Source organism: Lepidochelys kempii, chromosome 1, assembly GCF_965140265.1.
Source record: "Lepidochelys kempii isolate rLepKem1 chromosome 1, rLepKem1.hap2, whole genome shotgun sequence".
Lineage (NCBI taxonomy): Eukaryota > Metazoa > Chordata > Testudines > Cheloniidae > Lepidochelys > Lepidochelys kempii.
The window spans coordinates 305,271,018-305,285,199 of record NC_133256.1 but is presented as its reverse complement, the minus strand read 5'-3'; the positions used below and the strand labels follow the sequence as shown (position 1 = coordinate 305,285,199).

Here is a 14,182-nt window from a genome sequence, read left to right as displayed (position 1 = left end):
GGGAATAATACCTCTCTCCCTCAGAGAGGTGTTTCGAAGATAAAATCTATTAATGATTATGAGGTGCTGAGATGCTGTGATGAGGCAATATTTATATAACTTTTTAAATTAGACAAATCATTCTGATGCTAAAAGTGGTGCTTGTGGGATGCCATACTTGCTAAATCCACTTGTGCTTAAAATTGACTGAGAAGCCTTAAATAGTTTCTCTATCCATTATGAATGTCCTCAAATTACTTATTTCAAAAGGCTAATTCCTTTCATATACTTTTTTCTGTGTGAATTGTTTATTTTTACAGTGCAACGGAACTCGTAGAATTTATTTTAATACGTGAATTTCTGTGATTTTTTTGGTCTGTGAATTAAAATTTAGTAGTGTATTTTACCCTTCATGTCTGCCATTAATGATGAAGATTATATTTACACAGAGAGTAAAGACAAGGGGTAAAATGTTAAGAGGCTCTTAAGTCCTATTTTCAAGAGTCCCATTTTCAAGAGTGACTTAAGCTCCTAATTGAGACACTTTGGACCAGATTTTTAAAGGCACCTGTCTGCATCTTTAGGTGCCTGAATACCTTTAAAAATCTGGTCCAAAGTGTCTCAATCAATTTTGAAAATGGGACATAGGTTCCTGAACCACATAGTGGTTAGTGTTAAACTCTCTTTCATAAAACAACCTTTAGGATTGGATGCCTGTTAGTTGACTTGGCTGCAGGTTTCCAGATTATACCTGAAGAAAGATCTAGGACTGGTTTTACACTGGAGACAACTTGTTTGGGGAGCAGGAGGAGGCCATAGTACAGAGAGTGAAGGAAAGAAAGGCCATACTCCATTCCTCTGGACCTGTGTCTTGCTCTTTAGTTCCTCCTTTGGAGGGAAGGGAAGGGAAAGACCTTTCTTAGACAGCTTTTACCTCATCAGTTGGCTTCAAGGGAGCTCAGTACTACTCAGCACAGAACTCTTAGCCTCAACAATATTAGAAACCAAGGGTTCTAATCCCTTTTTCAGCAAGCAACAAAACCTGAAGAGTTTAGCTGGCCTGTGACTACCAGTAGCTTGCCAGAATCTACTTCTAAAAGGCTCCCCATCTAGTTCTGATGTCTCTGGGGATCTGATCACTGGTCATCTCCTTGGCAGCTTGGCTCCTGACATAGTAGTGATCTTTAGTGCACGGATGGTGCATTTGAGGGTTGGGTGTGCACTGCTCATTTTGTGTGAAGACTGCGGTTTGTGAGATTCAGGCCATCGTTACTTGTCTCTAGCTTTAAAAGTATAGAATCATAAATTAATGCTGTATGACAGTGTGCATAACTATTAATGAAAGAAAATTGTTAATATGCTTTTCAGTTTCTGGCAATCTGAATTTTTTCGAATATTCTGTTTTAGAAAATGAGTTCAAATCAAGCATCTGGTACAGATCTGTTCAAATCAATGGTCTTGGAAACGTTGAAATTCCGGTCCTATTGAAGTCAATGGGAGTTTTGTCACTATGTTCAATGGGTCAGCATTTTACCCAATATCTTTACAGGAATTTGCAAATGTTTGCTGCAAATATAGATCACAGAGTTGTATAGTAGTTAGATTTAGAAGAAAAGGTTCTTTCTCACAAAAATAATTCCTTTTTATCTACTGCCCCAAAACAAAAAGTATGTCTTGGTTGAAATATCTATTTTGGGACTTGCAAGAAAGAATAGCGGCAGTACATTGGGAAACAAAGCTACAGAATTAAATTGATTTTAATAGTAGCAAACTGTCATAAATATATTTATATTAGGTCACTTTGTGGAAATGTCACTTTTGAGTCCTCCTAAATAATAGTTAGATAAAATAAAATAACTTTTTAAAGATGTTTTTTCCGCATTGTTGTTCCCAACTTCTGCTTCTATTTGTACATAAATATGTTAAACTATTTGTACAGAAAACAAAACTGATTTCAGTTAGTCTTCAGATTGAATAACACACTGAGGCTGCCTTCTAGGGATGACCATGATCAGTTAATTCTCTTTTAAGCACAACTTGCACTATCTACCTTAAGTCTAAAACCTTAAGGTAGATATAAGATAGATCAGGGAACAATTTTGACTTTTCAGTGAGAAATTGAAAAATAAAATGTTTTAGCAAAAAAAATAATTTCAATTTGGAAATGCTGCCATGATACCTCATTGCTCCCAATTTCTTCTATAGACTGAGCTCCTTGGTTGGACTGCATCTCTCATGATGCTCTGTGATCTCTCCTCATAGTGAGGAAACCATTTGCATCCTCAGTCTCTGGCTATGGTATATCACGGGAGATGTAGTCTAGCTGGGGTGCCAGCCCATCAAAGACAATGGGGACATAGGGAAACCAAACTACAACTCCCATGAGGCACCACAGCAGGATATTCTAATTGAAATATTTTGTGTTTCTTTTTTAAGTGTCCTATGCATATTCCCATCCATGAGATGCTCCAACCGGTTCAGCTGAACAGTAGAACCCTAGTTAGCAGCAGCTATTGGAATGGTTACATGCCTCCCGCACCTCTCCCGTCAGTGAATGTTGAATGTTCCAGGGCAAGGGTACAAAAGAGACATGGCGCTCCAGCCACCTCCGTTCCTTCCAACTGTGACCAGCTGAACAGATCAGGAAATGCTCCAGGGAGCTTATGGCTCTGTACCTTGTTAGCTAGATAATAATTTTATAGCTAGAATTAGTAGTTTGTTAAATAGTATTAGTTTAAGTTAGTTGTAAATCTTTGGTTTTGAGATAGCGGAACCAAAGGCTAGAAAGCCTGGTTTTAAAAGTTGTGTGTCGTGTCCGGTAGTTTCTAGCACCCGACGAATGTACCAGATGTCTGGCATGTTTGGATGAGGGACACTCAACGTCAGAATGCTCAGTTTGCTCGACTTTTATAATGTGAGCAAAAAAAGGAGACAAAACAGGCTTCAAGCAATTTTATTACAAGAATCATTGTCAGCAAAACCACCCAGAACTGAGTGAGTGAGTACAAAGTTCAAACAAATCTCAGTGACCAGCATCAGCTCTAGGCAAGTCTGCAGGGAAGAACAACAATTTCTCCACCGTAGTACCAAGTATTAAAGGATCCATAAGTGGGAAGGATCCAAAGAGGAAAACTACTGTGGTGTTAGTCTCAGTTTCCAGAGCCAATCCACTACAAAAGGAAATCACTGTTGAGGCAAACATGAGCGCTTAGTCCTCATTGGTGTCAGCCTCTTTGCAAAGAGCTAGTCAACATGAGAAAGACCCATCTGACCAGAGGGTCTTCAAAGAACTTATCCTGAGTACAGATTCTCATGGTAGAATAAGGAGACATTCTTCTTCGGATCCAGTCATGTTGATCCAAATGAGGCAACTCTGAAAGCAAGAGCTATGGAACCAATGAGGCAGGAAAAAGATAAGTCAATACCCTTTTACTCCGGGTACTGGGTCTCTTAGCATCAGTCACCTCAATGACCCCATATGCTTATCTTTGGATGTGAGACCTGCAATACTGGCTAGCAAGAAATTACAAACCAAGCTTTGACAATGTGCATTGCAAATTGATAACTTCACAGCAGGTGTTAACAGCACTGATGTGGTCGACATGTGCTCTAAATGTAACGATGATGAGTATACCTTTCAATCTCCCTCTACCTTCAGTACTATTGACCTCTGATGCATCTACACTGTGATGGGGGCTATTAGTCATAACTGTGGTCACCAAATGAAAAGAATCTGCATATAGGTATCTTAGAACTGAGAGCAGTCAGGTTAGCTCTAATGTCATTTCTGCCTGAGACTGAACACAAGATACTTCAGGTTTTGACAGATCATGTGACAGCATGAAATTATTTGCACAAAGAAGGTGGGATTTATTCCTTCCATGACCATTTTTCCTTGGCTAGACATACTCCAAGGTTGGCAAGTCTCATAGCTGTATTTGATGTAGAGGTATTTGTGAAGCTGACCTCTCTCTTTGGAAAAATTGGGCTGAGACTATCCACAGAATGGCAATATTTTCCAGTCACTAATAACCTAGCTTACATTTGATCTAACAATTTAAAAATGAGAGGCTGCGTAGAAATGAAAGTAGATGACCAGTCTGCTGAGCCATCAAGACTCACTTAACCACACTTCTCTAGCTCAGTTGTGATTTTTTTTTTTTTTGGTCCAAAAGTTATGGCCGCAGTTTGTTAAAGTTGCTGTTTGGGGTGCAGGTGTGTGTAGGTGGATGGGAGGTGGGGCATTGTGTAGGACTAAACTCTGACTAGATGTCAAGTTGACAGTAGGGTCCTTTACTCTCTAACAGGGGTTGGATAACACCTCCACCCATTCCTCCAGTCTGCAGAAAGGGTGAGGCAGGGGGGAGGCAATCCCCTGCACCTTAAAGTCAGCCCCAGCTCAGAGATCTGTGGATGCCCTGTAGGTGGCTGACACCACTGGTGCTCTTCTCTCCAAGCCCTTTAGGAGGCACAAGCCTCAGCCTGCACCCATCCCCACTCACTGAGGCCTCCCTAAGCCTGTCCCTTGGAGTGGGTGGAGAGACAATGGAAGAAAAGTCCTCAGGGTCTCACAGGAGTTGCTGCTGCTCAGAGCAGGCCCAATACACACCACCGGGTGAAGCTGGAACTGTATCTGGGCATACTGTGAGGCCAGCAGGACTGAGTGGAAGTGGCAGCACTTGGCAGAGCCAGAGCCAGGGGCAGGAAGCAGGGCGAGCCCCCCAGGGACCTTGGCCAGGCTCCATCATCTTCCTTATCCACCACTTTCACTGCCCGTACCAGGTTATGATGGAGGGGAGTCTGGGCCATATTTGAGTGAGTGGCATTGCAAAAAAGTTGTGGCAAATGTTGAAAGTAGCAGTTTACCTCAACAAAATCGTGGCCTGTGATTTTCTTTCTTTTCTTTTCATATACACAGCCTTATGTATAACATAGTAAAGAATCTGTCTACGTTAGCTACATGTTGTGACTAAAATGAATTCAACTGGTGGAAAATATTTTCCTAATTACTTGGTAGTGCCAAGAGTCCAATCTTACCTACAATTTGAAAACAAAGAATCTTTGCCATAATCTTTGCCATAATCTTACACAGTGAGATGCATATTGTGGGACAATATAAAATAATCACAGTGCATACCTTTATTTGGCTGTATTGTTAAACAAAGAGTAGGGAGATTTTATTTTTTTGATTTTTAATTTCTAAGCACCAGGAAGAGATTTGTGATCCTATGAAAACCAAGTGTTTTACTGCATGTCATTTTAAAATTAGCACATTTTGCATTTTGAATATAAACCCTCTAGAGCCAACAAGACAGTTCAGCATTCATGTGATCTTAGCACCTGAGCTTCATAGGGATTTTCACCTTCGCAGATTTTTCATTTTCACTAGGAATACTAACATGCAAGTTATTTAAGTCCAGATGCCTAGATATCATGAAATGTTAATTTAGGAAAAATGTCATTCCCAAGTGTATCACTCTTATTTATTTAAAAAAGAACCTGCATGTTTTATAAATCTGTGTAAGCCCCAGCTTGTCAAAGTGAGGTTACTAAACAGTAGCATCAGTCATCTGTATGTTATTCTCTGTAGGAATACATAAGCTTCTTATTATTTATATCATTGTGCTTTGTTTCTTCTTTTGCACGTGCGTGTGTGTCTGGTGGTATGTGTAACTTGCACGTTCTAGGTCACTGGAGCTTTTTTCTTTGACTATGTTCACAAAGTTATTTGAGCTCTTTGTTTCTATGAAAATGTGTTTAATATATGTTTAAGGCAATAAGATTTAATGCAGCAGTTCAGGATACTCAATGAAGATTTGATCGTCTTAATCTTTCTTTTCCTGATTATTTAGATGAGGTATATTAAGTGGTTTTTGAAATGTACCTGATTTCACAATGGGCAACATGCCAAAGAGCCGATCCCTTTCCTTCCTGATAAAGGTATGAAATTATGTCAAACCCTTTGTCTTTTCTGTCTTTGTAGTTCAGAGGTAAAGTGCCCCTTCCATGTGATCCAGTGTGCAAGATCATAGACTGGATTCTTGCCGTTTGGCACCAGCTGAACTCCTGCTTATCCCGTTTAGGTGCACCTGAAGCACTCATAGGGCCAAAACATTTCTTCTCTTGTCCGATGGAGCCTGGGCATGGCCAAGTCACACTGAAGTAAGATTTATATTCCCTGATTGCCAGTGTTAAGGCATAGTGAGGTACTAAAAATATTTATGAACATAATGATCATGTGTTTCCCAAATCCAATAAGATATTTTTATGATCTTGAAAATAGAAGTATCATCTTTTAGTTACAGTTATTAAAACTATGGTGTGCATAGCCTAAAATTAAACAGCCAGTAAAATTGTGCAGAAAACATACAAAGTTTCCTGTTTTTCCTGAAAATGTCACAATTGTTTGGTATGTTAAATCAACATACTCTGCTTCTGAAAAGAGCCTATGTTCCAACACTTTTGAAAACATGTTTGTGATTAATCAAAAGAATAGGGAAATAGCTAACATATTTGTGATTCATAACTGTCAGCTAAAACACACTGCATGGCTACATTAGATAGTCAATGAATCTTCAGTTCATATTTGTTTTGTGTGCCAGTCTGGCTACTTGGCATATTCATACAAAACTCCTCCAAACACATTGTCCAGCCTGCTTTCCTACACTCTCACTAATGCCACTATTAGACCCTGACTATTAGTCTCCTCCAGATCCTGCCTGGCCCCTGGCTCCAGTCTCCTCTGCCGAGCTCCTGCAGCTGCCTGACTCCTTCCTGTCACTCTGTTATTACGTCCAAAGCTCATTTACTTGCATTTTCCCTCCACCCTCTTCTATCCCAAAGATGTCCCAATCCCCACCAGGTGTCTCCCCAAAATATCATTATCCAAATGTGGATTTGGTATCTGCTTGAAGCTTAATGGTTGTTACTGTTACACAATGAATCAGTTATGGCATTGGGCATGGGCAATATGGAAAAAAATCTGTGTCTATAAAAATCAGTTAAATCTAATCTGGGACCTTAAACACTGAAATGCCTTAATCTTAACTATGTGGTTATTGCATGGCATCACAACAGGACAGAGTTAAAGTTGCTGGAGTACTTTAACTATAAATTTCCAACCATAATGGATTTAGATTTATTTTAAGTGTAACCTTAACTCTGAATTAACTAGTTTTGGGATAATATGTAGTTTTGGGATAATTACAGCATCGCTGTAATGTTGGTTTTTACCCTTAACTTTTTGATATGTACTTTCAACCTTAACTCCATCTTAATGTAGTTTTTGTCAGGGAATAAACAATAAAAATAAACATAGCTACAATGAATACTTACTGGATATATCTTGCTTGGTAGTGTGGTAATTAATAGTGTTGGGATTTAAATGGCGATAATTAGGTTTCATTGATGGCTCACTGGGTGCTGTTGTTTCAACCTATCCGCCTGAACAGTATGCTCAGCAAGACATCAGTGGCAGCTGTTTTTGCAGCCAGAAGTGTGTTATACCTTCCTCCTTTGAAAGTGGCAACTTAGGCCTGGTCAACACTAAAATATTAGGCCAGTTTAACTACATCTGTCAGGGATGTGAAAAATCCACACTCCTGTGTGGTGTAGGTAAGCTGACCTAAGTCCCTGTCTAGACAGCTCTAGGTTGATGGAAGAATTCTTCAGTCAACCTAGCTACTGTGTCTCAAGGAGGTGGATTACCTACACCAATGCCAGAATCTTCCTATTGGCATAGGTAGCATCCATACTGAAGCACTACGGTGGCACAACTGCAGCGGCTTAGCATTTTAAGTGTAGACAAGCCCTTAGATTCTGGAGAGCAGAACAAGTAAATTCGGAAGACTCCAGTTCCATCTTGCTGATTTTCTATGCCCTTGTATTTCTGTTGTCCTTGGTCTTGAGAATTAAGTGTCATCTTCCAAAGGGAATTTTTTGTTTTGTTTCATTATGATGTATAAAGGAGGTGTGAAAGAGACTTTTCGTAACCCTTTCTTTCCCATCACCCCCCTTGTTTTAAAACTTATACCTTAGAAATATCAAATAGGCTCAAGGCTAGCGTTTGTTTATATTGTAGGACTTAATAGTATCTCATGTATTTGGGGAGCTTGAGCAGGAGATGCCAGAATGAAAAACAGACACAAGGACTGACTTAAGTGGCCAGATGCAACTTTATTAACTTAACAATAGGGAGGGTGTTATATGACCACCCCTCACATACCAGACATTTCACTGGCTGCAGGTTAACAGGACTTGTATCATATAACTAATAACCAAGATAGATGCTCTTCAGCCTACCCTTCATATGCTGTTCACTTCTGTAGCCTGTCATCCCCTGCACATGGAAGGATGTGGGTACAGAGTGTCAAAGGGGACCTGGGTCTGCAAAGACTTCACGTTCCCCTTCTCTTTATAGGCCCAAGTTCATCTGCAAAGTCCCGGGTCTCATTTTCCTTTGGGAGCTGATCTTGTATAGCCTTTATCTGCATTATACACTAGCAGCAAGTTGCGACAAACAACATTCCTATATTATCTCTTAATATTATTTGCTATTTCTTCTCTTTTAACCCAGCTGTGCCTCCACAATGCTGTGAGGAAGGCAAAAAAATCACCAGACTGTTGCCAGTTTGACCCAACGAGGAAAAATTCCATTCTGATTCCAAAAACAGACAAGTGGTCAGACCACTGCATCCTGAAGCACAGCTTAGTATACATCAACTACAGGAAAGGAAGGCAGAGCAGTCATAAAACAATATGGCTCATGAAGTCCTGGACAGGTTTCAAATTTGGGGAAGGAGCATAATAGCTAACTGGTTTCTCCATTCCCTCCCCCATCCCCAGACCAGCAAGGGGCAGGCAGAGAAAGCCTCTTCCTCATGCACATTTCTCTATGCAACTGATATTAGAGGCGCTACCTGCTCCAACTTTCCCTCCTTCCCTTTATTTGGGAGTTTGGGCATCATGCATTTTAGTTTGACCAAACATCATCCCTCTGCCTTGCGCTGATTGGGGAGAGGGTGGTATTTCAGACCTCAAATTAAGAAAGAAGGATATCAAATTTTAATGGAAACCACTTTTCTTCTAACTCTTTGGACAAGCATTTGAGTTAAATTGTTAACAACAATAAAAAATGCAAGCCGCTTCCTCTTTTGGTCAGGCTAACCAAAGATGTCAGTTTCTAATGTTAAAACAAAAACAAATTAAAGGCACAAAATCCATTTCCCTACCCTACTTGTAAGTCATCTTTAATAAATAAGTTATGTGTAAAACATGTTTGATAACTTGTCCTGATTGTAAAGTTTTCTGTATGCTTCAAGGTGGCTGTCCAAATTATGGAACACTGTCATTGCTCCCAGAGTTCAAGAAGCAATACTCTCCAGAGTGTCTGTGAAGAGACCGTCTGCACTGGGACAGACAGCAGCCAAAAAAAGTCCTAGTCAAGGCCAACAGGCTGTAGTTAAAGCAGCTCTCAGTATCTTGCTAAACAAAGCTGTTCTGCATGGCTGTCCTCTTCCACGAACAGGTAACAGTGAACAAGCTCAGCTAGAAAGCAAGCAGTTATATACTGGAATTTCTTAAGCAGGATTAACATTATTTAATGATTTTTTTTTAAATAAATGTAGCACTTCTCATCAGTATATCTCAAAGCACTTTAGAGAAGACGTCAGTACATAACAGTAATTTCACAGATATGGTAAGTCTTGTGATTAAAAGAGTTTGATCCCATTGAATGGAATAGTGATGAGAAATCTTAGAGGCCATGTTAGTTCTTTGCTAACTGCATATCTCTAAATGCTGCAATGCACTCAGCATTTTTTTTAAAATGTGTATTAATATTGTTTCAGATCTGGATAGATGCATAGCAGACTTTAAAGGAGGAAATTTCCCCTTAGCCATGGTTTCAAGCTACAAAAATTGTAATAAGAAAAGAGGAGAGAATGCTTCCTGGAGAAAGGTGAGCACAAGTCCTCGTAAGAAGTCAGGCCATTCATCTTCCCAATCATGGAGTAAGCAGGAGGCAAATACAGAAGGTAAAGCTTGTTATTTGGGACCACGGAAAACATGTTAGTCTTTTGTGATGGGGGAGGGTGTTTTTTTGAGATGAGTAGATATGACCCTGGAAATAAACTGGTTTTTATTTTTTTCATGTTTGAACTTCCTTTTAATTCTCAGCAAAAACAAGGTGCATTTAATGTTCATGTCTTTTGAAAATTGTTCAACTCTTTTGCTCTTTTTCTGGTACTTTTGCAATAGCCTACTTAAATTTATTTTTGTTCTCGTTAAATGTCCTTCCTGTTATTTATAGCACATAAAGTGTTAAATGACATAGTAAGTATGTCAGTTAAATAATCTCATTGTTTTACATGCTTTTTATATATACACAACAATAATGTAAATGGTTATCATAAAAATCAGACATACTTTCTCAATCTATGATCTTTTCACTTTTGCCAGCTAAGTGGAATCAAGCCAGTTTTGGAATTGAATGGGAGAACTCCAAAGAATAAGATAGGGACTGTAGGAAATGATGGTGGAGATGCAGTTGGTGGCATTCTTTCCTCTACCTCAAAATTATCAGATGGGCAAAAGTCTCTGGTTTTTAAATTGCAGGGTTTTTTCTAAGGTTTCCTCTTCATTGCCAAAAATAAATTCAAAAAAATCCAGAGTTCACATAGGGAAAGACATTGTATTTTAGAGGTTCTAAGATGTTCTAGGCCAAGGCGTTCGAAGCACCGCAGGCTAGCAGAGGTACTCTGGAAAACGAGACCCACATGCAGCTAAGCAGTGAGTTATTGGCTTTATTGAAGGTTAGTGACACACTTGCAATGGGGACTCCAAGCATTGCTGTCACAGAGGCGGAGAACCCAGCACACCGGAGCTTTGCCTGGGACGGAGTCCGACGAAGGGGCAATCAGCGAGCCATAATAAGCAGTACACAGAAACAGCTCATGAATATATAATTAGGTACTTTCCTAAGGGGGCTTTCCGCTACCTGGCAACGGGCCATGCAAGGCAGACAAAACCGGCCTAAAACTGGTTACAGTTGGTTCTCCATGTCCTGCAGTGACCGGGCGGCCTTGAGAAAGCGGAAGTTCCCTAGCTAAGCCGTAACAAAGGCTTCCACAGTTCCTTACATAAGAGGTTACTATATAGTTGATAACTGGTTTAATGCAGCTACAATAGTGTGGCAGATATAATTAATAAGTGGCATTTATAAATTTATAATGCCTGTCACCCAGAGATCATGAATCAGCCAGTAAATGGTTAACTATAAATTATACACGGATTGCATTATCGATATGTAAAATCAACTACTTCTGGAATACAAAAAATAGCATTTTTTAAACAGCACAGAGAGGACTTCAGAGGGTGCTGTAACCAAGGTGGATGCAGGTTGCTTGAGCTCTGAAGTAGTCCATGGGGAATCCCTGAACATCATCCCCTAAACCCACCATCCCCAACCCCAAGAAATATTGTGCCTGACTGCTGAAACCCCCAAGGTGCCCTCTAGCTCTGCATCTTCCTCTCCAAATCTGAAAACACTGAAAAAATAGAGATCTGCCTTCCTGATTCTGCAAACAAAATGGTGCCTGAATCTGATGGAGCGCAGCTGATGGTTGTATTGCAACAGATGGCTGCAGAGACTGTTGAAATTAAATCTAGTTTCCACCCTACCACTGTGCCTCAGTTTCAGAGTTCCCTTACATGCTCTATCCAGATGAATGGGGAAGTAGAACACAGAACTTCTGAAGTGGAAGATAGTCTCAAAGAGAACAAATTCCAGGTTATGAAGAACTGTAATGATATCAAGACTACTGAGACCAAGCCAATTGATCTAGACAATGGCTCACAACAATGTAACACAAGAATTGTGGGTGTCCCTGAGGGAATAAGAAAAGGCAAACCCTCTGAATTTGTCCCTAACTAAGTTGTTGGATCTGCTGGTAAATTTTTGTTTTGAAATTGAGTGGGCACACTGGGCCATAGCCCTTCCCGCCAGCTCCAGGAGGTCAGCCCAGAGCATTGATTGTGTAGTTCCTGAAGTTTACCACTAAGGAGCTTATATTGCAAAAATCCAGAGGAAAAAAGGAGCTCTTGGGGGAGAACCAGCAATTAAAATACTGCTTTTTCAAGTTTCAGAGTAGCAGCCGTGTTAGTCTGTATCCGCAAAAAGAAAAGGAGTACTTGTGGCACTTTAGAGACTAACAAATTTATTTGAGCATAAGCTCAAGATTATCCCTGTGATATGGTTGCAGTGAGGGCAGCTTTTAACCAAGCACAACAATTGGCTAGGAAGATGGACTAGAATTATTTTATTAAATATCTGGCAATGTTCAATATTAAAGATGGCAACAAGATAGTATCATTCAGGTCCCCTCAGAAGGCAGAAAAATACCTCAAAAATCTGCAAACTCCTCCCTCACAGGAGGAGATATATATGGAATGATTTGACTATATGTAATTTATGTATTGTTCTCTGAGATCTGATATGGCTGCTCTAAATAAGTTGATAGGTGGTAGTTGAATGATATGTATGTTCATTTTCTTTTCTTTTTTTCTTTCAGTCCTTTATAAATCTGCTCCATCTCCATATAAAAACATGATTACTTGTCAGGTACTTCATACCTACATACATGGGTGATTTAGGTTTACAGGATGTGTGGAGATTGGATAATCCAATGGCTAAAGACTATAGGTTTTTGTTTTGTTTATTTGTTTGATTTTTTTCCTGCAGCTCATTCAACTTATTCAGAATTGGACTATTTCTTAGTGTGAGAAGACTTGATCAGTTCTTTCACTGATTATGGCATTTGTGCTATTGTTATAGCTGACTGTGCTCCTAAATATATTTCATAGCATCATAGAATATCAGAGTTGGAAGAGACTTCAGGAAGTCATCTAATCCAGTCCCCACTTCAAAGCAGAACCAACACCAACTAAATCATCCCAGCCAGGGCTTTGTTAAGTCGGACCTTAAAAGCCTCTGAGGATGGAGATTCCACCACCTCCCTAGGTAACCATTCCAGTGCTTCACCACCCTCCGAGTGAAACAGTGTTTCCTAATATCCAACCTAGACCTCCCCCACTGGAACTTGAGACCATTGCTTCTTGTTCTGTCACCTGCCACCACTGAGAACAGCTGAGCTCCATCCTCTTTGGAACCCCCTTCAGGTAGTTGAAGGCTGATATCAAATCCCCCCTCACTTTTCTCTTCTGCAGACTAAATAAGCCCAGTTTCCGTTAGTCTATCCTCATAAGTCATGTGCACTAGCCCCGTAATCATTTTTGTTGCCCTCTGCTGGACTCTCTCCAATTTGTCCACATCCCTTCTGTAGTGGGGGGACCAAAACTGGACACACTACTCCAGGTGTGGCCTCACCAGTACAAAATAAAGCAGAATAATCACTTCCCTCGATCTGCTGGCAATGCTTCTACTAATACAGCCCAATATGCTGTTGGCCTTCTTGGCAACAAGGGCACACTGCTGACTCTTATCCAGCTTCTCATCCACTGTAATCCCCAGGTCCTTTTCTGCAGAACTGCCTCTTAGCCAGTCGGTCTCCAGGCTGTAGCGGTGCATGGGATTCTTCCTTCCTAAATGCAGAACTCTACACTTGTCCTTGTTGAACCTCATCAGCTTTCTTTTGGCCCAATCCTCCAATTCGTCTAGGTCACTCAGGACCCTATCCCTACCGTCCAGCCTATCTACCTCTCCCCAGAGCTTAGTGTCATCTGCGAACTTGCTGAGAGTACTATCCATCCCATCATCCAGATCATTAATAAAGATGTTGAACAAAACCGGCCCCAGGACCAATCCCTAGGGCACTCCACTTGATACCGACTGCCAACTAGACATGGAGCCATTGATCACTATCCGTTGAGCCCGATGATCTAGCCAGCTTTCTGTCGACCTTATAGTCCATTCGTCCAATCGATACTTCTTTAACTTGCTGGCAAGAATACTGTGGGAGACCATATCAAAAGCTTTGCTAAAGTCAAGGTATATCACATCCACTGCTTTCCCCATATCCACAGAGCCAATCAGGTTGGTCAGTCATGACTTGCCCTTGGTAAATCCAATTTGACTGTTCCTGATCACCTTCCTCTCCTCCAAGTGCTTCAAAATGGGTATCCTGAGGACCTGCTCCATTATTTTTCCAGGGACTGAGGTGAGGCTGACCTGTCTGTAGTTCCTTGG

The 14,182-nt window shown here is 40.5% G+C and overlaps 1 protein-coding gene across 1 annotated transcript in view; it reads left to right on the top strand.

The window, feature by feature from the left end:
- Positions 1–14,182, top strand: part of CTTNBP2 (cortactin binding protein 2) — a 186,382-nt gene that overhangs the window by 153,170 nt on the left and 19,030 nt on the right. Inside the window, 3 exon segments of the mRNA XM_073328165.1 lie at positions 5,963–6,141; positions 9,300–9,505; positions 9,828–10,013. Coding sequence (XP_073184266.1) covers positions 5,963–6,141; positions 9,300–9,505; positions 9,828–10,013 — 571 coding nt within the window.